At 49.4% G+C, this 26,480-nt stretch overlaps 1 protein-coding gene across 1 annotated transcript in view; it reads right to left on the reverse strand.

Moving 5' to 3' along the window:
* dock3 (dedicator of cytokinesis 3) overlaps positions 1-26,480 on the reverse strand; it is a 1,304,448-nt gene that overhangs the window by 549,766 nt on the left and 728,202 nt on the right. Inside the window, 1 exon segment of the mRNA XM_038810823.1 lies at positions 7,507-7,631. Within this exon segment, the coding sequence (XP_038666751.1) occupies positions 7,507-7,631 (125 nt within the window).

Here is a 26,480-nt window from a genome sequence, read left to right on the forward strand (position 1 = left end):
CCCACCATTGAGGTTGGACACATCAATCCTGGCAGATAAGGGGTTTTGTGAAAGGGTGGCTTCAGCCATAGGGAATTATGTAGATTCCAACAAGAATGGGGAGGTCTCGTCTTCCATGTTTTGGGAAGCTTTGAAGGCAGTGATCAGAAGAGAAATAATATCATACAAGGCCCAATGGTTAAGGCTGGCAGGGCGGAAAGGCAGAGGTTGGTAGACTTAATCTTGGAAGTGGATCGGCAGTACTCCATAGCCCCAACAGCGGACAGAAGAGGCTACAAATGATGTTTGAGCTTGAATCGACAAGGGATGTGATGAGCCAGCTTTGCCGTTTGCAAGGAACATTTTATGAGAACGGGGATAAAGCCAGTCGATTATTGGCTCACCAATTAAGATGGCAGGCAGCCACACAGCAAATAACTCAGGTTAAAGATGGGGTGGGAGAGCTGGTTATTACCCCAGACAAGAATTATGGAGCTTTTGGGGTATTTTATCGAGGGCTATACAAGTCTGAAACGCCGGAGGATGGCTCAGAGATGGAGCGAGTTTTGGATGGATTGGACTTCCTAATAATAGAAAGGATTACAAGAGCCTTCCTGCCGAGAGGGTGACAATCGGGTGGGTTGGCACTGCCAAACCTGATGCTCTATTACTGGGAGGCGAACATTGGGAAAGTGCAAAGGTGGTTTGAGGAGCCAGGTGCCCCTCACTCGCTCCCCTCAGAGCAAATTTCACCTTTTCCTGGAACAAGAACATTAAACCCCCAGCCACATGAGGCACAGGGTGGAGAAACTGACCTCCCCCTAACAGAACCCACCTGCGAGCAATCAACGGGGCGAAGGTTAAAACATCTGCCACTGCTCCTGTCTGCAGTTTCAGCAAGTCCAACACCCCGAATATGGCCCCCAGAGGACTGGGCTCTGAAACCACATGCAAGATCACCAACATGGTGCTGAAGAACGACCTCCAAAATTTCTCAAACTTCGGGCAAGACCAGAACATATGTACGTGATTAGCTGGGTCCCTTACAACCGCTCACAAATATCCTCCACCCCCTCAAACAACTGGCTCATCTTCGACTTTGTCTGGTATACTCTGTGTACAACCTTTAGCTATATAAATCCCAGCCTCGTGCGCGAGGTTGAAACACTCACCATCCGCAGCACCGCACACCACTGCCTCTACTCTTGTGTAATCTCCAGCTCCTCCTCCCACTTGGCCTGAACTCCCTCCAGAGACACCACATCCTCCTCCAAGGTCCTCCCATAGATAACTGGGATAACCCCCCCCCCCCCATTCCCCAACCCATCACCGACAACATCCCCTCCAGCAATGAGGAGGGCGGTGCCACCGGAAAAGTTGGAAAAGCCTTTTTTGCAAAATCCCTCACCTGCATGCACCTGAAAACCTCCCCTCGTGGTATCCTATACCTCTCCTCAGCTCCTCCAAACTGGCAAACTGCCCATCTAAAAATAATTCCTTCATTTCCATCATCCCTCACTCCTCCCATCCTCAAAATGTCGCATTCATCCTCCCTGGCTCAAACCTATGGTTTCCTCGAATTGGCATCAACTTCGATTCTGCCCCCACCCTAAAGTGCTGCCGAAATTGCCTCCATATATTCAGCGCAGCCACCACCAGCGGATTTCCCGAGTACTTCGCTCGGGGCAAACGGGAGCAGTGCCGTTGCCAGCCCCCGCAATCCAACCCCTTAGACGAGCCTGCCTCCATCCTCATCCACAAAGCATCCAGCTTTCTGCTCCAACTTCGCACCTTCTCAGCGCTCGCCGCCCAATGATTGTATAACAGAATTGGAAGGGCCAGGCACCCCGACTGTTGCCCTCTCTGAAGCACTAATCCTTGCCACCTTCTCTGCCCACACAAATGACAAAATCAACCTATCCACCTTCATAAAAAATTATTTTGGTAAAAAGACTGTTGGCACTGAAATAAAAAATAAAAACCACAGAAAGATGTTCTTCTTAACCGCCTGAACCCGACCTGCCAACGATAAGGGAAGGCTATCTCACCTCAGTAACTCCACCTTGACCCTCCCCACCAGACTCGTGAAGTTCAATTTACAGAGTTGCTCCCAGTCCCAAGCCACTCTCAAATATCTAAAGTGTCTTAGGCACTTTTAATCAAAAACAAAGGGCGCGATTCTCCGCTCCCCACGCCGGGTGGGAGAATCGCGGGAGTGCCCCCCGACTAATTTCACGACCCCCGGCGCCCCCCGCGATTCTCCCACCCCCCCCGCTCGGAAGAATCGGCGCTCGCCGTTTTTCACGGCGACCGGCGATTCTCCACACCGGATGGGCCGAGCGGCCTGCCGTTCGCGACCGTTTCACGACGGCGCAACCACACCTGGTCGCTGCTGTCGTGAAATCGCCGTGAGATGCCCGTTTTGGAGCTTGTAGGGGGCCTGGTGGGGAATGAGCACCACGACTGTGCTCAGGAGGGGACAGGCCCGCGATCGGTGCCCACCGACCGTCGGGTCGGCGTCTCAATCGGACGCACTATTTCCCCTCCGCCGCCCCGCAAGATCAAGCCGTCACGTCTTGCGCGCCGCAAGCGTCAAGGCCCGGCGCTAAATAACGGAGCGCCGCTCCTAGGTGGGGGTGAATTCGGTGAGAGGAGCGGGCTCCGAGGCCGTTGTGAAACTCGGCCGAGTTCACGAAGGCCTTCACAAATTCTCCCGGGAGCAGAGAATAGCGCCCAAAGTTTATTCTATGAATTTAGTTAACATTTTATGAACACACACAGTAAGCATTTTTATCAACCACAAACATAAATACCCCACACAGCTATAGTACTCTATGCATAACCCTGAATAAATTTCCCCCTTAAGTTGTTCCAATTTAATAACAAGATCCCATAAACCAGTACCCCTTTTCAAAGGTTTCGCACACAGCACTCGAGACTTGGTTTGGATGCTCTTGTGTCCTTTCCAAAACAGCAGGTTTGAATTTCCTTCAGAAAACAATTATTTATTTTCAAGCAGACACGGGGAGAACGTGCAAACTCAGCACAGACAGTCACCCAGCGGGGAATCAAACCTGGTTCGATTCCCCGCTGGGTCACTGTCTGTGCGTAGTTTGCACGTTCTCCCAGTGTCTGTGTGGGTTTCCTCCGGGTGCTCCGGTTTCCTCCCACAGTCCAAAGACGTGCAGGTTAGGTGGATTGGCCATGATAAATTGCCCTTTGTGACCAAAAAGGTTAGGAGGGGTTATTGGGTGACGGAGATAGGGTGGAAGTGAGGGCTTAAGCGGGCCAATGCAGATTTGATGTGCCAAATGGCCTCCTTCTGTACTGTATGTTCTATGTTCTCAGTTATCAAAGTCTGAAACAGCTTTTAAAATGCAGATGGAGGAAAAAAACCTTCTTTCAACCTATGCAGAACAAAACCAATTCAACTCAAAGCGAAAGTAAAACTCAGATCCACAGCCAGCTCTCAACTCAAAAACGAATGTAAAAACCCAGAGCCACAGCCCGGCTCCACCTACACAATGACATCACTGAAGCCATGTAATGAAACAAAAACATTTCTTAAAGGGACACCCCCTTGACAGGGGAAACAGGGGATTTAGGGTTGTTGCTGTTACTTTGCTAAAATAAAATGACAAACTGTTTGTATGATATAGTCATGTCTTTGTATGTAAGAATTTGATAATGTTTGGAATAAAATATATTGTAAATGTTTTTGAAATCATAGCTGATCTCTGGAAGTCTATATTGATGCGTCTTTTTGAGTGATTTCACTTTGTCATGTGAGAGTACCTTTAAGAAATGGGGTTTTATCAGTGATGTCAGAGAGTGGGTGGAGCTGGGCTGTCTTGTCTGCTTTTACTTTCGCTTTGGGCTGTCTGCTACAGGGTGTGTTTAGTTTTGTTTTAGATTTGGAGAAGCTGCATCACAGCAAGATGTGTATGAATGTCTGCAAGCTAAAGAATGTTCATTTGGTGATTTCAAAGTGGTAACTATTCTCAGTAGAGAGTGTAAACCTGATGTATTTCTGTAAAAAGGGTTATTTTTTGTTTATGGATGTTGCAAGGAAAGATTAAGAGTTACTTATAGAGTACTGTATTCTTTGGAGGATTTATTGGTGTTGATAGTTGTTCACTGTGGGTTTATAAAGTGTTAACTGGTTTCATAAAAAAACATTGTTTTAATTTAAAAGTACTGTAGATCTCTATTACATCACACCTTGCAAAGTAGGCCCATGTGCTCCCCATAACCACAATCTATTAAAAGTTGTGGGGCAGGTGAACTTCATGATACACTTTGGGGTTCTATGAACCCTGGCCCATAACAACTTCCCTGGCAATGTTTTGTATCATAAAGAAACAGAAGATAAATTTGGACAGGTTGAACTCACCCAAGAGCACTTTGAATTAAGGATGAGCATCTAAATGACACAGGTAGCATTGGTAAGGATCCGTTATGGTCCCTATGAATCATCTGAGGTGGTGAATTACAGGATTAGCCAAGGGGAGCCATAGCAGTGCTCCAGAGCTCACCGGCAGCAGTTCACCTCTAGTTTGCAGTGCTGTTCCAGCCTCTTGAAGGATGTAATTGGCAGTGAAAGGTTGGCATGATGCTCGATAGGACTGCACCGTGTTTACTTGTTTCAGATTGAGAGCTGGCAGAGTTCTGAATGGCCACATGCTCTATAGGCTGCCTGGCATTTCAAGGATTAGGTCATTGTTATGCAGGATTATGACTGAGATTGAAGTCCTTCATGGAGATTTTAAGGATAACAAAGAAGGTCTTAAAGTTTACCCTTCATCAAAGAAACAGATGAAATTGACTCATAAGAATGAGTCTTCATCGCCCTGAAATGCTGTCACTATAAGGATCTTATTGAGCATCTGGCCCACGCAATGACCTTTTCCTGTGGGGCATATTCATATTCTTCGATGCCATCATTTTCGGCATCCTCATCAGAGATGTGTAGCTCTTCCATCTCCCATGTGTGGCAACTCATCTCCCTTTTGCACCACAAGGTTGTGTAGGGTCCAGCAAACCACAATGGTGTGGGACACCTCTGGGGAGTGTACTGGAGAGTGCTGCTTGATCAGTCCAGATTTGAAATACATCTTCAACATGCCAGTGGTCTGCTCAATTACAGAGCATGTTGCAGAACTAACTGCATTGCACCTCTCGTCTGAATCACTCTGTGGCTGCTGAACGGGCATTATTAACCATGGGGAGGATTCTCCATCGGCGGGATCCTCCGTTTCGCTGCAGTGTACTCACGCCGGAGGATTTCCTGATGGCGTGGGAGTGCCCACAATGGGAAACCTCAATGGCCGGCTGCCAGAACGGAGGATCCCGCTGCCAGCGGGGGCACGCTGCGCCAGGAAACGAGTGTGGTGGGACAGAGAATCCCGCCCCTCGTCTTTTGAGAATAGCTTCTTGGTAGTGTGGACGAGCAGAGAGATCTCGGTGTCCATGTCCATAGATCCCTGAAAGTTGCCACCCAGGTTGAGAGGGTTGTTTAAAAAGGCGTACGGTGTGTTAGCTTTTATTGGTAGAGGATTTGAGTTTCGGAGCCATGAGGTCATGTTGCAGTTGTACAAAACTCTGGTACGGCCGCATTTGGAGTATTGTGTGCAGTTCTGGTCGCCACATTATAGGAAGGATGTGGAAGCATTGGAAAGGGTACAGAGGAGATTTACAAGAATGTTGCCTGGTATGGAGGGAAGATCATATGAGGAAAGGCTGAAGGACTTGAGACTGTGTTCGTTAGAGAGAAGAAGGTTAAGAGGTGACTTAATTGAAGCATACAAGATGATCAGAGGATTAGATAGTGAGAGCCTTTTTCCTCGGATGGTGATGTCCAGCACAAGGGGACATAGCTTTAAATTGAGGGGAGATAGATATAGGACAGATGTCAGAGGTAGGTTCTTTACTCAGAGAATAGTAAGGGCGTGGAATGCCTTGCCTGCAACAGTAGTGGACTCGCCAACACTAAACGCATTCAAATGGTCATTGGATAGGCAAATGGACGATAAGGGAATAGTGTAGAGGGACTTTAGAGGGGTTTCATAGGACGGCGCAACATCGTGGGCCGAAGGGCCTGTACTGCGCAGTAATGTTCTATGTTCTGACTGTCTTTTCAACATCCAGTCATGGGTGAGTTGCAGCTTCCTCCAGTTGAACACCATTTTGGTGCTTCCACAATCCCCCCAACCATTACCATGAACTTCATCACCCTCTCTGGTCACTGTCTCATGCTGAACCAGATGGCTTACAATGTTAGTCCATTTTGGTGCTTCCACAATCCCCCCAACCATTACCATGAACTTCATCACCCTCTCTGGTCACTGTCTCATGCTGAACCAGATGGCTTACAATGTTAGTCCTCTGTGGAAACCTGAAATGAGGTTTCAATTCCATATCCTATTAATAAAAAAACATTTCCACTTCTGTAACATTGTCCACCTCAGCGAATCTACTGCTGAAATTTTCATCACACTGTTCTCATTTTCAGATTCAACTATTCCAATGATTGCCTGAACAGTCCTCATATCCTCTGTTAACTTCTGCTCATCTATCCTTGATTCTTCAACGTCTCAAATTTAAATAGAAAGAACAAAAGAAAGTCTGGGTGGTATGACGGGTGAACAGGCCGAGTGGTCGTGTTGACCCCCCACGGGACTGGGGCGGTGTCCATTGCCACGGCCTGCAAGACAGCTATCTTGCTGCGCACCCCATTGACCATCCACCTTGGCCCCTGGTTCTGCAGAGTGACACCGGCCATATGGGTGCGCCCACCCCTGCACCCTCCGCTATAGCGCCCCCCCACCCGGATGCCACCCGCCGGCAGCCCACCCAGGGCAACGGCCACTGTAGCACCCTACGGGGGTGCGGGGTGGGGGCCACGGAGCGTACTGCTAGCAATGGGACAGGCGCCAGGGCCAGAGGCCCCCACTGTGCCGGGCAACAATGGGTCCAGGGGTGTGAATTTGGGGGTGCATGAAGAGGCAGAGCCCACAGTGCCAACCATGTAGCTGTTGGACCTGGTTGGGCACAGGGGTCTGCACCATGCTAACATGTTGGCTTTTCACGCCCTGCAGACAATAGATCTAGGAATTCAACCAGCAATGGTGGCCTTTCCTGCTAGTTGCCGCAGCCCTGGGGGTGCCCTGCAGCTGTAGCTGCTCGAGGAGAAGGAAGCTGCATCAGCAGAGTGCAACAGCGGAGCATGCCGCATGCGAACAGGAGGCAGCCCCCAGGATGGAGAGTCGGTCTGCCCAACAAGTCCTATTTTCACCTGATATCCACACAATGAATTGTTCACGAAGGACCAATGATAGTGGCTTGCAGTAGGAATCCTGGGCAGTGTTCTCTCCTAGCTCAGAGGCGCAGAAGCTGATATTAGCATCTTTCCACACTGCTACCCTGGCTGAGAATATCTAACTCAGTACAGATTGAGGATCTTTGGTGTCTGCTTTTTCTTACTTCGAAATGTAGAGAATTTCTCATCAACTTTAACAAATCTCTTACCTTCAGTGTCTCTCCATCTGCATAAAGGACGTAAACTGTTATTTCAATATTCTTCTGTACACTCTTTCCACCTCTCTCAAAATCCCCTCGTTCCAATGTCAGATACAAGTCGTTCCTGATATCACCTGCAGGACATTTACATAACATGCCCAAACATGTCAGTTTAATAAAATTTAACAGGAACAATGTAAGGATGAAGTAGATACTCAGTAATATCGATAGGTGAATATGCAGATAGTGTACAGGCAAACCACAGCAGCGAGATTAATTCAAATAAATTGCCGTGCAGGGTCGGTGTCTGACCGAACTCAAGCACAGTCAGTGCGACGTGTCATTCCAGGGCTGCAACAAATGTTTTCTGATAAGGATTCCAATGAATGACCCCACCTCAAATGTCAACCTACCTTCTTTTCAGATACTAACTGTTCTATTTTGTGTCTCCAGCACTTTGTTTTTCGTTTTAGATTTCCAGCAACTGCATTTTTCTTTCAGACTATTAGTTTATTCCAGTTACATCACCACGACAAAGTGTCTTACAAGTTTCTCTGCCAGCAGTGTACAAAGGAGAGCATCAAATGATTATAGTTGGTGATGCACCAATGTAATATTACATTGCTGACTCTTTTTTCCCAACATTTTTCATTGCAAGTTTGACTAAAATTGAGACAAGGTTGCTGAAATTTCATTGCATTAAGTGCCAAGGTCATCTTGTGCAACACTTGTGGTGTGTGAAATTATTGGGGTGGTTGACAGTCACAAAGTTTAGAAAAGACTGTTCTGAGAACTGAGACCGTCTCAAAACTCCCAAGTACAGCAAAGCTGCTCCATTTCAGTATTTTTAAAAATTTGTATTATAACTCTTCCACTGTAATATAAGTAAGATGGTGAGCCAGTGTCCCCGGGAACATGGAGACCCATGTTAAGACATAATTTCTCCATGAAGGGGCTGGTTTAGCTCACTGGTCTAAATCGCTGGCTTTTAAAGCAGACCAAGCAGGCCAGCAGCACGGTTCGATTCCCGTACCAGCCTCCCCGGACAGGCGCCGGAATGTGGCGACTAGGGGCTTTTCACAGTAACTTCATTGAAGCCTACTCGTGACAATAAGCGATTTTCATTTTTTCATTTCAAGAGACAGGTGTTAGCAGTTCTTGAATATTGTTCAGAACTCTTTGGGCGCGATTCTCCCAGACAGGGAGAAATCGTAAGGCTGGCGTCAAAACCGGGCGGGTTTGACGCCAGCCTCCCCCTCCCCGACCGGGAACTAATTCTGGTCCCCGGTCGGGGCTAGTATGCCGCGGCCGTGAACTCCGGCATCGTGGGCTTAACGAATTTCGTTAAGCCCGCTTGTCAGAGTTTGCGCCGGCTGACGCGTCACATGACGTCAGCCGCGCATGCGCGGATTGGAAGACTCCAACCCGCGCATGCGCGGATGACATCATCGCGCATTTGCGCGAAACCCGCACATGCGCGGGCCGGGATGCCCCTCAGCCGCCCCGCGAAGTGATACAGCGGGGCGGCGGAAGGACAAAGAGTGCGCGGGAATCGGACCCGCTTCCCGCGATCGGTGGGCACTGATCGCGGGCCCATGGCCGTGGTACTGCCGTGCCAATCGGTGCCATGGTTGCCAAGATCGGGACTTTACGGCCGTTTTTACGAACGGCCAGACCAGGTGTGTTTGCCGTTCGTAAAAACGGCCATAAAGGGCTTGGACTTCGGCCCATCGGCCAGCTGAGAATCGCTGCTGGCCGTAAAAAAACGGCGGCAGCGATTCGTGTCGGGAGTTGGGCGTGGGGGGGGGGGGGGAGAATAGCGGGGGGGCGTCGGACTAGCGTGGCCGTAAAAATTTACGACCCCCGCTATTCTCCGCACCGTCGTGAGTGCGGAGAATTGCGCCCTTTGTGTTTTTGCATTTCTGGTCTGCGCAGCAGGGAAGTCTTGCTCTAAAGTTCTGATTGTGACTTCTGAATTACTGTAGCTGCAACTCTTTCAGTTACTGCCTAAACTGCTCTGCCACATTTCTCCACTGGAAGCAGACCTTTCATAAATACAACCAGCAGTGCACAACATTTCAAAATCCAAAATCAGTTCCTCGAGTCTTGTTTGGTAGTCAGTCACTGTATATATACTCTAAAGTCAACAATTTAGACGATTGGCAGTTTGCCTGCCCTTACAAATGATTTATCAAAAGTTAATAAGCTAGCTTGTTGGCCGCATGTCATTTTGGCACTGGCTAATGATCTGCAGGTAGTTAAACAAATGACATTGAATATGCAGCACAAAAACAGGACATTTGACCCAATTAGTCTGTGCTGGTGTTTATTGTCCACACAGGTTTTACATGGATAAATATCATTGGGTTCTTGATAGTTTTTGATTCTCTGGAACCTATAATTATTTCTACTCAATTTACAATAATAACCTAAATGAACAAAAGCATCTTCTGTTAACAGTCATATCATGTTTAAAGTTCAGCTACTTCGATGACGCCAGGCATGTAGTTTTCCCATCATCTGCAGTTCTCTCTGATATGGAGTTGGGAACCCCTGAATACACACGGAAATGGTGATGCACACTTTTTTGGTCCTCTGAGCTGGCTTGGTCTCCAGTTATATATCACTGGTAAGTTTTTTTGTTGAGTGGTGGAACCAATGGACACAATCTCTGAGTTGAGCCTGGAAACCACACACCCAAGAGAAAGTTGGCTCAATTTCAATTTAAGTCTGGCAAATCAAGGCCAGAAAGAGCCCGGATGCAGAGGTTACATGATGGAAGGCCTGAATCTCAATTCTTGGCAACAAATGGGTACAAAATTTGACAGATGGAGGAAATATCTATACACATCAGGATGAAAGGAACACATAATCAGGAGCTTGCAGTAACTATAATTAAAACCCTTGTAGATGTCACAATTGAAGCCAATTTCCTGCCTGTAAAATTTTCCCCATTGACACTGGTAGAAGTTTTGAATGTAACTTTGCGAATCTAGCCTGGGTCTTTCCCTTATCTTATAGGGGAACTGACCAGCTGAAAGATGTGAGATCAATCTGCCCATGTTGAAAATTAAGATAATGATCTCAGTGAAAGTGGTTAGAGGTGCCCAAGTGCCCTTCTGGTTCTGGTGCCTCTGTACTCTGGGATCACTTTGTATATTTCACAGAGGTATTCCAATGTATGACATTCCAGGACAGTGATTAGGATACAAAATCACATCTGCATTAGAGCAAAGGGAGGCAGCAATTTAATATCAGCCAGGTGGAATGAGATGGTTTTGTTCCCTGCCTCCAATGTCTGATTTTGTTTATATCGACTAGCAATGTGAACACCATGCTCATTAAAAAGCATAGAGAGTTAACTGGTTTGGCAGCAGAATGCAGAGAATAATGGTGGATGGGTAAGAGTCTATGGAGGGTGGGGAACACTGACCTGTAGATTTCGACCAGCCTCTGCTCCGGGTCCACTACTTGGGATTGGAAATAATGTGGAGGAGGATACCTCTAGTAATATGGTTAAAATCAAACAGACACATTTCCATGCCTCACTGTATTCTCTTTTACAACTCCAAAACCAGGTCAGTGTTTGCTGTGCAACTGTAACATAAACAATCCACTAAATTGATAAATGTACACTTTCAATAGGAGACACCGTGTGATGGTGAAAGAACCGTGGACAATTTTTTCCACGCAAGCCTGGAGGATGTTACAGTCAAGTGTCGCAACCAGGGTGAGGTAAGCTAACTCAGAACGGATTGAAGCTGGGAGCCTTGTAGTCTGAAACTCACTGAAACAGCAGGAAAGCCTCAACAGTGCACAGTTACAGAACCCAGGCTGTGGAGATGTTATTCACCCAAAGTAGATGGCAGCAAGGTGTGACAATTACACTGCTTAGCAGTAGAATATACTGTAAAAGAACTCGTCCACAATAGAATACTGTTCAACAAACATGGCATGCATGGTCATCCTAATCTCCCCACTCATCCACCTGTCTTAAGAAAATTTATATATGCTGTTTTAAAATGCAAATGATGCTGCTGTAGATAAAGTTAATCGGCATGAATTGCATGGTAACCTTTCTATATCTATTTTGATGTCAGGGAGAATTTTGCTAATGTGTGTTCAAATTGACGCGCAGCATAGTTTTGTGCAATGAAGGAAGGGAAATATCTTTAAGTTCAGCAGCACACTATGTTTTGTCATTTCAATGAGCATCCAATGTACTTTTGGCTTCATATGCTAGAAACTCACAGGGGCAGTAAAATGAGTAATGACATTTACTCTTCATGTATGAGACAAGGAGAAATCTGAACAGTAGTACCTCGCATAAAAATCTCAACTTCTTCATGATGCCCAATCCACTCATATACCTTTCCTAATTGCTGCAGTGAACAGTGCAGGAAATGAGACAGTGCTGACAAATTAAAAATGAAATAATTATGGTGATGCTTGAAGGATACTATAATTTTATAATACCACAAAGTACAATGCTTGCAGCAAGTGCTGGCAACATTTGAGCTGCTAATTATTTACTTATTTTCTTTTGGGGTAAATGGGATAGTAAGAATTACATCTGAACATATCAAATCAATCATTCAAAACAGTCACAGAAAAATTGGTATTCCCTTTGGCTGTTCTGAGAATTCTTTTGTAGGGTTTTATTAAAATATGTCGCAACTTGTTTTGTTCTATGTAAGCTAAAGCTCTAGTTGTACAGATTTAATCAGTAACATTATGAAAGGCATTTGTTCTAGAATTAATACAATAATGTGGTGTGGGATCACTATTATACAATAAAGAGCTCATGGTGTGAAGTACTCTTTGCAACAAAGAATAGCCCAATAATACTGAATGGAGTCTTTTTCTTGGGTAATGAGTAGCACAATGGCAGTATGTGGGGCTAATCTTCATCTTTAGGGGTAAACCAATAATTTAATATGGTCACTGTTCCAGGGTGTGAAAGTTTTTTGTTTGCAGTGAGGAATAACAAAGTAATTGTGAGTCACTGCTGTTTGCAGTGAGGAATAACACAGTAACAGTGTGAGTCACTGCGCACTGAGGAGTAACAGAGTAACAGTGTGAGTCGCTGCTGCTGCAGTGAGGAATAACACTTAATGAGTGAGATCTCTGTTCGGCAATGAAGATGAGAGAACAATTTGCATTTAGAAATCACCTTTAATGTATCAAAATGTCCATTGTCTGAGAACATTGTTCTGCAATGAAGTATTGGTCAGGTTGGGACTATTGTTCTAGGGCGATGAAAGACACAAAACACTGAGGGAGCATTGATCTTCATAAAATAGCACAGAAACATTGATTGGGAGTAATTGTCAGCAATAAAGAGCCAATCATTGTAACCTTATTAGATTGGTTATTTTCTCTATACGGTAACAGATTTTTCTTGTCTTTACCTTATAATGCTTGTATAATTGCAGCCTTAATCTTTAATAGCATTACTTGTAAATTAAGTTACTGTTGCCTTCATGATGAACCATCAATCGAACGCGAGACGAGTTGCTGTACAAAAGTTAGGCTTTAATAAGCTAGAAGTTAGCCCTGCGGTCGACTACAGTAAATGGACGACCGCCGGGTGTTCTGGGTATTTATACCTCGCTCTGGAGGCGGGGTTAACTCAGCCTCTCGTCCAATCGGGGAGCCGTCACATGACTGGTCTCAACCAATCGGTCGAGAGGCACATGACCGACTAGGGCCAATGGTAAGCCAGTGTTCTGCACCAATAGCAGACAGCTATGCAAATCATACCACCACATTTCATACATGGCAGTATCTTGTGGTTTTACAGTGCATCTGCCTTGTGCTGTATAAACTGCTCCACCATTGGATGTGATGTGGCTATTAGAAGTTTAACTCCTGGGTCATGAGTTGCAAATAATTGGGCCTGTGAAATTAACGCACACGACAAACAGGGTAGATTCCACATACCAGTAGCCAAAGGCTACATTGTGGGGATTTTGGAAGCAGCTGTATATTGAAATGTGGCACTCAACGCTTTTGCAGCAATGGTAATGACTTTTGAAGGTGGGTCCCTGTCCAAGTTCCTGAATTAAGTGTATCCCTCCTGCAGCACTGACTTTTACGATGCATGGTCTAAGTCAATGGCTTCTAAGAACTGGAAAATTCTACAGATATCCTTCAATATTAAATCAACAGTTTGGTTCATCCCATATAAAGGATAGCATCTTCTTAAGCATAAAGTAAATTCACAATGGTGCAAGGCAGCTGTGGTTTCAGAGCATGTAAGGTGACACTCATTTTTGAAATACAAGTAATGCAGCCAATGTAGTCCAGCCTTCGGGTAGTAAGATGGTTTACCAGTTAGCTTTGATATGAGCATTAGTGCGTGCATATGCCCCTGAAGCACCATGTATTTTTATGAAGTAAGCAAGCAGCAAACACTGCAAATAAACAGGCATTGGGGACTTACACCCTACTATCTTCATCTCTGCAGCAGAGAGAAAGAAGGAAGGGAGGGGGTAACACAGAGGGATCGGGATATTAGTCAACAGAACAGTACTCACAGCTGAACACTGAGACACACATTTTAGCAAATAAAAGAACTGTATGAAAGTTCAAACATTGTTGCACCAAAAAGACAAGACTTTTTTGTACTTGTTTGGTACTAATTCAAAATTAAAAATGGAATCATATCAAATACTGCAATGATTGGAAAATGTTCAATGTTTCAACTTCACTGTCCTGTTGTTAGCTATCAAAGTACACATGGCCTTTCCTAATCTACATTATTAAGTATTTGAATCTAGCAATCACATTGGTTAGTTTCTTTCTCAAAGCTTCCATTCTCTAATCAGCAAGCCTCACAACTGACTACTGAATTCTCCAAATGCTTTTCATTTGCCTTTTGTTTTCATTTGAGTGCTAAAACCAACAATTATTACATGAAGAAATCAAAGAATATATAATTCAGAAACAAATCATAAAATTTATCAATATAGTAAGTTATTTGTTAGAAATAGCTACAAGATCTTCCCACAAATAAGTCTACCTGAGCCTAAGAATGGAGTCAGAATTCATCTGAACCTGGGCACTCATTGAGCGGAATTCTCCGCCCTGCGTCATCGCAAACGTGAACCATGATCGGGCGGAGAACTGGGCGTCCAACCAAAATCTAGGTCCATGCCCATGATGATTCAGGAGCCATGCTCCGGTCCCTCCCTGGTGACGGTAACGTGGTTTGCACATGTAAACCGGCATTTGCATTAATTTTGTTTTTAAAATATTTTTATTAAGGCATTTTATATATACATTGAACACAGCCAAAACCAGAAAGAGATCAAACAGGAAAACTCCGAACAAAAAAAAAACCCACCCTCCCCGTTGTTCCCTTCTGCCCATCCTGCCTCCCCCATTTTAACCCTTTATCCACCCCCACCCCTGCATTTGCTGACAACTTAAACTGACCTTGAAGAAGTCGATAAACGGTTTCCACCTTCAGGCAAACCCATCCACTGATCCTCTTAAAGCAAACTTTAAAATAAAATAAATTTAGAGTACCCAATTATTTTTTCCAATTAAGGGGCAATTTAGCGTGGCCAATCCGCCTACTCTGCACATCTTTGGGTTGTGGGGGTGAAACCCACGCAGACATGGGGAGAATGTGCAAACTCCACACGGACAGTGACCCAGGGCCGGGATTCGAACCCAGGTCCTCAGCGCCGTAGGCAGCAACGCTAACCACTGTGCCACCGTGCTGCCCGATCTTAAGGCAAACGTAACTTTTTCCAGCCAAAGGAACTTTGTCAGGTTGCTCACACACACACCTAGCTTTGAGGGCCGCAAGTCCCTCCATCTCTAGGCTACCGGGGAGACAAAGGCCAAGACGTCAGCCTCTCTCACCCCCTGGACTCCCTGGTCTTCTGAAACTCCGAATATCACCACTTCTGGGCTTGGGACCACGTTCACCTTTAGCACCTTGGACATTACATCCGTGAACCCCTGCCAGAACCCCCTCAAGCTTTGGACATGCCCAAAACATGTGAACATGTGTGCGCACCGCCAAACCTATCCTCCACCCCCTCAAAGAACCTACTCATCCTGGCCACCGTCATATGTGCCTATGCACTACCTTGAATTGAATAAGGCTAAGCCGAGCACATGAGGAAGATGCATTCACCCTTCTCAAAGCCTCCTCCCACAGTCCAGCCTCCAGTGGGCCCCCCCCCAACTCCTCAGTGTATATCTCGGATACCTTACCCTCACCCACCCCTGCTTTAGATACCACCTTGTCCTGCAGCCCTGGGGCGGCAGTTTGGGAAAGGACGACACTTGTTTCGTCACATAATCCCGCAACTGTAAGTAGCGGAACTGGGCAGCTCATACACCTCCTCCAATTCCTCTAAACTCGAAAAGCTGCACCCCACAAAAAGGTCCCCAAACCACTCGATCCTCGCCCGCTGCCATCCTGGAAAACCCGTGTCTAAGCCCCCCAGTGCAAAGCTACGATTCCCACAGACTGGTGCCCACACCGAGGCACCCTCCAACCTCAGATGCTGCCGCCACTGTCCCCACACCCTCAGGGCTGCCACGGGACTTGTGGAGTATTTGGCTGGCGAGAACGACAGGGGATCTGTCAACAATGCCCCGAAAGTTTGTGCCCTTACAAGAAGCTGCCTCCATCTGTCCGTGCTGACCTCTCCACCACCACCCACTTCCTAATCATGGCTATATTCACTGCCCAGCAGTAGTTTCTTATATTTGGAAATGACTGCCCGCCCCAGCCATGCCTTCTCTCCATTAGCATCATCTTTACCCGTGGAGATTTCCCCACCAACACAAACATCAAAATCAGAGCATTAATTTTCCTGAAGGAAGACTTTGGCATAAAGATTAGGAGGTTCTGGAAAACAAATAAGGGCCTCGAGAGTACTGTCATTTTCACCTTCTGCACCCGCACCACCAGCAACAATGGGAGCATGTCCCACCTCTTGAAGTCCCCTTTCATCTGTTACACCAACTGCACCAAATTCAATCGATGTAGTTGATCCCATCTCTGTGCCACCTGGATGCCCAGATACTCAAAGCTCACCCCCACCACTTTAAACGGCAGCTCACACAACCTCCTCTCCTGCACCCTTGCCTGGATCGGAAAGATCTCCAAAATATTCATGATACCCCCACTGCCTCCCAGTGGATCCGAGATGTAACGCAGCAAGCCATTCGCATAAAGCAAGATCTTATGCTCCACCCCTCCTCTGCACTATCACTTTCTAACACCCTGATGCTCTGAGTGCCATTGACAGTTGCTCTAAAAAAGCAACAGGGTGTGTGGGCACCACTGCCTTGTGCCACCATGCAGTCAAAGTACCCAAACCCACCCGATTCATCCTCACACTCACCATCGGTGCCCTGAAAAGCAATCGGACTTTTGTAAGGGCCACGAAGAATCCAACAAGACGTTTGTACAGTCAAAAAGAAAGTAACTTCATTTACAATAATATATACACAGTAGCAGCAGTACATCACTGCTTCCACACTGGCAGCTCTATTTATACAGGTGCAACTGCTGATGATTTCCCCGTACCCCACTCATTGGGGGAGCTCATACTCACTGATGTAATATCAATTACGACGAGACGAGAGTAGAATGTAATTGAGGCTTTATTACACAGAGATGTGTAGCCTCCTACAGCAGCTGACAAAATGGCTGCTGTATGGAGAGCACACATATTTATACTCTGCTTACTGGGCGGAGCCAGCAGGCAGGGATCTACCCCCGTACCTTTAATACAGGGGCCTTACCATAAAACCCATATATATATACAGTATAATACATCAGTGGTGACTACCACATTCACCCCCTGTTAAAAATGAGTCCAGCTGGGGTGGTGGAGAACCAGATACAGACAAGATGCTTTTAAAAATCACAGAGAATATTACACATTTAGGCGGCCGGTGCCTTGATCTGTCGTCGAGAGTGCCGCAGTGCTGGTGGCAACTCAGGCGCGGCTTGGTCTTTGGTGACTCTGGGAGCGTGTCGAAATCCTCTTCATCTCTGGGTGGGAGCAAGGGGAGGACGGATTGTCCTGGAGCACGGGTTGTGGTGGACTGCACCGGGGGAAGGGAGGGTAGCGCTGGGACAGAGGGGGGCGTGTGTGGGGAACCAGATGGTGCCAAGTCCCTGAGGGAGACTGTGTCTTGGCGGCCGCCGGGGTACCCTACGTAGGCATACTGCGGGTTGGCGTGGAGTAGCTGTACCCTTTCAACCAACGGGTCCGCCTTGTGGAGTCGCACGCGTCTACGGAGGAGAACGGGTCCTGGAGCTGCCAGCCACATTGGGAATGAAACCCTGGAGGTGGACTTCCTGGGGAAGGCAAAGAGACATTAATGGGGGCTTTCGTTAGTCGCGGTGCACAGGAGCGACTGAATGGAGTGAAATGCGACGGGGAGGACCTCCTGCCAGCAGGAGGCCTGGAGATTTCTAGACCCGTAGGGCCAGCTGGATGGCCCTCCAGACCGTCCCATTCTCCCGCTCTACCTGCCCGTTGCACCTGGGGTTGTAGCTGGTCGTCCGGCTCGAGGTAATGTCCCTGTTGAGCAGGAACTGGCTCATCGCTCATAAATGAGGATCCCCAGTCGCTGTGGACGTAGGTGGGGAAACCGAACAGAGTGAAGATGGTGTTGAGGGCTTTGATGACGGTGGCAGACGTCATATCAAGGCATGGGACGGCAAAGGGGAATCAGGAATATTCGTCGACCACACTGAGGAAGTACGTGTTTCAGTGTCGGTGGAGGGGAGGGGCCCTTTGAAGTCCACGCTGAGGCATTCAAAGGGGCGGGAGGCCTTCACCAGGCGCGCACGGTCTGGCCAGTAGAAGTGCGGTTTACACTCCGCGCAGACCTGGCAGTCTCTGGTAATAGCCCTGACTCCCTCGATGGAGTAGGGCAGATTGCGGACCTTAATGAAGTGATAAAAACGGGTGACTCCTGGGTGACAGAGATTGTCATGCAGGGTCCGGAGTAAGTCCACTTGTGCGCTGTACCTCGGATAGGGCATCGGGGTGCTCGTTGACCTTACCGGGGCAATACAAAATCTCGTAATTGTAGGTGGAGAGCTCGATCCTCCACCTCAAGATTTTATTGTTTTTGATCTTGCCCTGCTGTGTGTTGTTGAACATGAAGGCAACAGACCGTTGGTCAGTGAGGAGAGTGAATCTCCTGCCAGCCAGGTAATGCCTCCAATGTCGCACAGCTCCAATGATGGCTTGGGTCTCCCTTTTGACGGAGGAGTGCCACATTTCGGAGGCATGGAGGGTGCGGGAAAAGAATGCCATGGGCCTGCCTGCCTGGTTGAGGGTGGCGGCCAGAGCGACGTCTGATGCATCGCTCGGGACTTGGAAGGGGAGCATCTCGTCGACCGCGTGCATCGCGGCCTTGGTGATGTCGGCCGTGATACGGTTGAAGGCCTGGTGAGCCTCGGCCATCAGTGGGAAAACGGTGGATTGAATGAGTGGGTGGGCCTTGTCCGCGTAGTTTGGGACCCACTGGGCGTAATATGAAAAGAACCCCAGGCATCGTTTGAGGGCCTTGGGGCAGTGGGGGAGGGGGAGTTCCATGAGGGGGCACATGCGATCGTGTGCGGCCCCTAGAACTCCGTTCTGAACCACATAGCCGAGAATGGCTAATCGGTTCGTGCTGAACACATACTTCTCCTTGTTGTAAGTGAGGTTGAGGAGAGTGGCGGCGTGGAGAAGTTTGGAAAGGTTAGCGTCGTGGTCCTGCTGGTCGTGGCCGCAGATGGTGACGTTGTCCAGGTACAGAAAAGTGGCCTGCAGTCCGTACCGGTCAACCATTCGGTCCATCTCCGTTGGAAGACCGTTGGTGACGCCGAAGGGAACCCTAAGGAAATGGTAAACGCGGCCGTCTGATTCGAACGCAATGTATGGGCGGCCCACCTTATGGATGGGGAGCTGGTGGTAGGCAGATTTCAGGTCCACTGTCGAGAAGACCCGGTATTGTGCAATCTGATTGACCATATCAGATATGCGTGGGAGGGGGTACGCGTCGAGCTGCGTGTACCGGTTGATGGTCTGACTGTAGTCAACGACCATCCTGTTTTTCTCCACGATTTTCATCACTACCACTTGGGCTCTCCAGGGGCTGTTGCTGGCCTCGATAATATCTTCCCGCAGTAGTTGCTGGATCTTAGACCTGATGAAGGGCGCTGTCCTGTCCTGGGCGCTGTACCATCTGCTCCTGGTGGCGACGGGTTTGCAATCCGGGGTTAGGTTTTCAAAAAGGAAAGGTGGGTCGACCTTAAGGGTTGCGAGGCCACAAACAGTAAGGAGTGGTAAGGGCCCGCCAAATTTTAGGGTTAGGCTCTGGAGGTTGCACGAAGTCCAGGCCGAGTAGCAAGGCAGTGCAAAGGTTTTGGGAGGACGTAGAGGCGGAAGCCGCTGAACTGTATCCCCTGGAGGGTGAGGGTGTCGATCCAGTGGTACTGTATCGCCAGCCTCACCCCGCTAACCAGAGAATCTCCCCGGCCTCCGGATCCCAATCCGTGGCGATCCAATGGTACTGCATCGCCACGGATTGGGATCCGGAGGCCAGTGAGATTCTCTGGTTAGCGGGGTGTGCCGCGAGGGAGCAGCACCTTACCGTATAAGGGTGGATGAAGCTCTCAGTGCTCCCGGAGTCCAGAAGGCAGGAGATCTCATGCCCGTTGACCTTCACCTTTGTCGAAGTAGTCGCGAGGTTGTGCGGTCGAGATTGGTCAATCGTGACCGAGGCGAGACGCGGCTGGTCGTCAGTGGTTGCAGGCGATGAATGGCCTGATGTGATGCCTGACAGGCAGGGGTCCTGAGGTGGGTAAGATGGCAGCGCCCATGGGCCACACGTGTCCTGGGGCAGGCAAGATGGTGGCGCACTCGGGCCGCATGTGTCCTGGGGCAGGCAAGATGGTGGCGCCCAATGGTTCTGAGGCAGGCAAGATGGCGGCGCCCATGAGCCGCACGTGTTGTGAGTAGAGCAAGATGGCGGCACCCATGGGCCGCACGTAGTCCAAGGAGGGGAAGATGGCGGCGCCCACTGGCCGCACGGGACAATAGCGCCGATTGAGCGTGCCTCGCACACTGCAGCGAAATGTCCCTTCTTGCCACAGGCCTTGCAAAGCGCACTCTGCGCCGGGCAGCGCTGCCGGGGGTGTTTTGACTGTCCGCAGAAGTAGCATTTGGGTCCCCCGGGGTTGGTTGGCTGCCGCGTGGCGCAGCTGTGGGGTTGGCTGGGGACGGTTGCTGATGGGGGTCCATGATGGGGTGGCCGTCAGCGGGGTCCACGATGCACGGGGGTGGGGGGGTGGGCTGCGCGGTCGGGGGCATAGGCCTGAACGTTGCGTGAGGCGACCGTAAGCGAGAGAGGTAGTTTTTTGGTCGTCGCGAGGTCAAGCGTGGCCCCTACTAAGAGGCGCTAGCGAATGTAGTCAAACCCTATGCCCGTAACGAACGGGTCTCTCATCAGCAGGTTCGAATGTTCAGTGGTCGAAACGGCCTGGCAGTCACAGTCTCTCACTAGGGCGAGAAGGGCCCGCCAGAAATCTTCCATAGACTCACCGGGAAGTTGGTTCCCCGTGGATAGGAGATGCCTGGCGTAGATTGTGTGGATCCGCTGAATGTCATTCTCCTTCAGTGGCGCCATGGCTTCTGCGTAGGTCGGCGCATCCTGGACGAGGGGAAAAACGTTGGAGCTCAGCCGTGTGTACAGAATCTGGTGCTTCTGGGATTGGGTCTGGCGCAGACCCGATGTATGCCTCAAAACAGGTTAGCCAATGTTCGAAGTCTTTTTTGGCATTGTCTGCTTGAGGATGCAGCTGCAGGCGATCCGGCTTGATGCGGAGGTCCATCTCTGAAAAATCTCTGTGTAATAAATTGATGCACTATCAATTACGACGAGACGAGAGTAGAATGTAATCGAGGCTTTATTACACAGAGATGTGTGGTTTCCTACAGCAGCTGACGAAATGGCTGTTGTACGGAGAGCACACATATTTATACTCTGCCTACTGGGCTGAACCAGCAGGCAGGGATCTACCCCCGTACCTGTAGTACAGGGGCCTTACCGTAAAACCCATATATATATATATACAGTATAATACATTAGTGGTGACTACCACACTCACCAAGAGGAGTATGTCCTGTGAGCTTCTGAATTGGGTTGTTTGAACTTTGCAAACTGTTGTTCTCGAAAACGGACAAAAGGAGAGATTTGCTGCGGCCTGTTTTATCTGAAGCTGAGTAGCTGTTACAGTGAGCTGCAAGAGAGGGAAAGAAATCTCTACAGGTGAAGGATAGTAGTGGAAAGTTGTGTGTGGAATCAGAGGAGATAGGGGAAGCGTTAAATGGATATTTTTCGTCAGTGTTTACACTGGAGAAAGTCAATGTTGTCGAGGAGAACACTCAGGTTCAGTCGACCAGGCTAGATGGAATTGAGGTTCATAAGGAGGAGGTGTTAGCAATTTTGGAAAATGTCAAAATAGATAAGTCCCCTGGGCCAGATGGGATTTATCCTAGGATTCTCTGGGAAGCCAGGGAGGAGATTGCCGAGCCTTTGTCCTTGATCTTTATGTCGTCTTTGTCGACAGGAATAGTGCCGGAAGACTGAAGGATAGCAAATGTTGACAACCCTGGTAATTATAAACCTGTGAGCCTTACTTCGGTTGTGGGTAAAATGTTGGAAAAGGTTATAAGAGATAGGGTTTATAATCATCTTGAAAAGAACAAGTTGATTAGCGATAGTCAACACGGTTTTGTGAAGGGTAGGTCATGCCTCACAAACCTTATTGAGTTTTTTGAGAAGGTAACTAAACAGGTGGATCAGGGTACAGCTGTTGATGTGGTGTATATGGATTTCAGTAAGGCGTTTGATAAGGTTCCCCACGGTAGGCTATTGCAGAAAATAAGGAAGTATGGAATTGAAGGTGATTTAGCGGTTTGGATCAGTAATTGGCTAGCTGAAAGAAGACAGAGGGTGGTGGTTGATGGCAAATGTTCATCCTGGAGTTCAGTCACTAGTGGTGTACCACAAGGATCTGTTTTGGGGCCACTGCTGTTTGTCATTTTTATAAATGACCTGGAAGAGGGTGTAGAAGGATGGGTTAGTAAATTTGCAGATGACACGAAGGTCGGTGGAGTTGTGGATAGTGCTGAAGGATGTTATAGGATACAGAGGAACATAGATAGGCTGCAGAGCTGGGCTGAGAGGTGGCAGATGGAGTTTAATGCGGAAAAGTGTGAGGTGGTTCACTTTGGAAGGAGTAACAGGAATGCAGAGTACTGGGCTAATGGCAAGATTCTTGGTAGTGTAGATGAACAGAGAGATCTCGGCATCCAGGTACATAAATCTCTGAAAGTTGCCACCCAGGTTAATAGGGCTGTTAAGAAGGCATATGGTGTGCTAGCCTTTATAAGCAGGGGGATTGAGTTTCGGAACCACAAGGTCATGCTGCAGCTGTACATAACTCTGGTGCGGCCGCACCTGGAGTACTGCGTGCAGTTCTGGTCACCACATTATAGGAAGGATGTGGAAGCTTTGGAAAGGGTTCAGAGGAGATTTACTAGGATGTTGCCTGGTTATGGAGGGAAGGTCTTACGAGGAAAGGCTCAGGGAATTGAGGTTGTTTTCGTTAGAGAGGACAAGGCTGAGAGGTGACTTAATAGAGACATATAAGATAGTCAGAGGGTTAGATAGGGTGGACAGTGAGAGTCTTTTTCCTCGGATGGTGATGACCAACACGAGGGGACATAGCTTTAAATTGAGGGGTGATAGATATAGGACAGATATCAGAGGCAGTTTCTTTACTCAGAGAGTAGTAGGGGTGTGGAACGCCCTGCCTGCAACAGTAGTAGACTCGCCAACTTTAAGGGCATTTAAGTGGTCACTGGATAGACATATGGATGAAAATGGAATAGTGTAGGTCAGATAGGCTTCAGATGGTTTCACAGGTCGGCGCAACATCGAGGGCCGAAGGGCCCGTGCTGCGCTGTAGTGTTCTAAGGTTTGGCCTGGCCTGGATAGAGCTCCAGCCTGAAACTGGATTTACATACTGCCTGCCTGACCCCCTGCATTTCCACAGCCTGCAGCAGAAGGATGGGAGGAGGGGTCGGAACTGTTTGTTGCCTATTTCATCTCTTGGGTGCTTGGGCTGGGATTGTTTGCTGTTTGCTTCAGTTGCAGGGCCCGAGGCCTCCCAACAAACAGGAGGTTGTTACAACACTTGGAAGGGAACTAAGAGGAGAGGAAGGTTGGTCCATCTGGCCTTTATTTCTTTTTCATCTGCCGGTTGCGCTGAGGCGGGATAACATCCGTGGACCGTTTTGCTGGGTCCCTGCTGGGCTGAAGACCCTGTTCCCCCACCCACCCAACACTGAATCGAAGAGCTTTTGGTAGACCAGCCGGCCAAATTTTCCCCATTGTGCTTGGGTCACCAGTCTGTCCTTTTGTGCCTCACCTTCTTGCTCCTCCCTCCCTCCCCTTTCCTCCCTTGTATTTGGGGCACTGGTCCGTCCCCCTGCGCCCCATCCTCCTGTTCCTTTCCCCCTTCAGTTACTCTCTCCCTCCCCCTTCTCCCCTATTGTCCACCACTGACCGGGATCGCGGCAACCCTGCCTGCGCCGGTGGCGGGGCCCTCTAAAGCCACCTATGCGGGAGTGGTAGCCTCCACCCTCCCCACTGTTCCGTTTTGTCTCTTCAAACAAAAACTCAGGGTGAAGTGTCACGTGCACCCCACCATGTCAATTGAGGCCTGCATCTGTGCTATGGCCGAAGTTGTCGGCCTTTCGGTTATAGTTGCAGCCTCGAAGGTGTATAGCAAGGCTGTCTTCTTTCTGAGAGCCAAGCGGGCGGTTCATCTCACCCTGCAAGAAGGGCCCACTCTGGGCAGGATCTGCCTTGCCCACTGGAGGCTACTACCAAGGGAGATACGGTCCGGGGTGGCATCGCTCCCGCTCAACCTCAGAGACCCCACTCTCAAACATATTTTCTCCTTCCGGCGCTGGGTCTCTGTTCGCTTTTGAGATCGTCTTCTGGTCCGCTGTGGCATGCGGTGCCATGCCTGCAAGAAGGTGGGGGATGTCGGAAACAATTACCCCTCCTCTAAGGTTACCGCACTCACCAAGGCAGCCATAGCTGGTGCTGCTGCCACCTCTCCTTCCACTGGCCTTGCAACTAATCCCTGTTGGGGGGAGACATGCCGGCGCTAACCGACACCTCAGCTGCCGGCTTGGAGGTGAGGGAGCACCCGCATGGCCGGAAGACGCAGAAGATAACAAACAGGACGGTTTGACAGCAGTCAGGTTCGGATCCCTCTGACCTTGACTGACCCAGTGCCCATGGCTACTGGCCTGGGTGCAGCCGTTATGCCTCGCCCCACCATCACCCAGCAACAGTGACATTTCATCATCGGGTGTCGGGCCTGGCGACATTTCTGCGCAGGCCCCTGTGGGTGACAGCAGTGAGGTGCATGTCCTCGACTCAGAGGGTGCTCTGTCCTAGCCGCAAATTCAGGGGAGGAGCATTGAGGGACGAAAAGACAGGGGGGCCTCCAGAGATAGAGGTCTCCCTGGTATGTGACCCTCAGTGGAGGTGGAGGAATCCATCCGCGTGCAGGAGCAGGGGGTGGTGCCAGTCATGTGTGCCACCCAGGCCGACACCTCATGCGTGGCATCAGCGGTGGAGGCAATGGGGCGATGGTGTCGGATTTGTGTCAGAGTGTCTCAGGATCTGGGGCATTTGTGCAGGCGGGGGCCGAGGCCCAGGACAGGGCTGTCCTCTCAGGGGCAGCCATGTGCCAGGGCCACCTGGAAATTGCAGTGGCACTCCTCAGCATGGACCAGTCACAGGAGGCCATGGCTGAGAACGTCGGTGGCATAGTCCAGGCGCTGACCAACGTTGCGCAGATGCAAAGGGAGGTGGCCAAGTCACTGGCTGATGTAGCACAGACCCTCAGGATGGTGGCACAGTTGCAGTGTGATGTGATGCAATCACGGACGGAGATGGTCCACTCCCTGTGCTCCATGGCCGCGAACGTGCCAGGCCCTAGTCGAGACCAGAACAGGCCTCCAGGACTGGCAGTACCAGGTGGCGGGAGAGCCTCAGGGTATGGCTCCGCTCGCAACCCCATCCCATAGAGTAGCCTGGGGGCTGTGCCGGTGACAGCACGTCGGACACCCCCCCAACCTCCCCTTGGTGTACTGGTGAACAGCGGGGAGAACAGGGTGGCACCACGCCATCCGGGACACCCGAGCAGCAGCCTGGCCCATCAAGGCCGGAGACCTGCGCCAACGGGGACCCTTGTCACAGGGCCCGTAAGGCCAGAAGGTTACACACCAGTTAAGTTGGCATGGGTGCAGGGCACAGTTATTATGGGGCTAGGGCACAGACTGTATATATTTCCGCATAATTAACACCTGTAACCACCGTTGTAACCTGCCTCGGTGCTCTGTATGCTGTGTATGGGGGTGGACTGGTCATTGCTGGTCGGAAGTGTTGGGGGAGGGGATCCAGTTCAGGTCCCATGGCTAAGTGCCAGCTGAAACGGAGAATTTGCGGGCATTTTACGATGCCAAAATCGGATCCGAACCCTCACCGATTCCGGGACCAGTGAGGAGCTCGCAGCGGTGCCAATTGAAACTCGTGGCTTCCGTGCCAAAAACAGCCGGAGAAAGGCCAGAACCCTGGCCGCGCATGTGCATGCTGATGACCTGCAATGGTCGCGGCGTACAACATGGCTCTACCCGTGCACAGACCCAACCCGCTAAATGCAACCCCATAGGCCACCCCATGGTCGACCCCACCAGTCCTCCCAGCCCTTGCGGAAGCTTCCCTGGCCAGCGGCATGGAGCCCGACCGAAGGTGGCGGCGCTGGACACAGTCCGCAGCGGCCATGCCGGGTTCCCGACCGTTCAGACCACATATTACCCTCGCGGTTGGGAACTCGGCCCATCGGGGCGGAGTTT

The sequence above is a fragment of the Scyliorhinus canicula genome, chromosome 11 (assembly GCF_902713615.1).
Source record: "Scyliorhinus canicula chromosome 11, sScyCan1.1, whole genome shotgun sequence".
Lineage (NCBI taxonomy): Eukaryota > Metazoa > Chordata > Chondrichthyes > Carcharhiniformes > Scyliorhinidae > Scyliorhinus > Scyliorhinus canicula.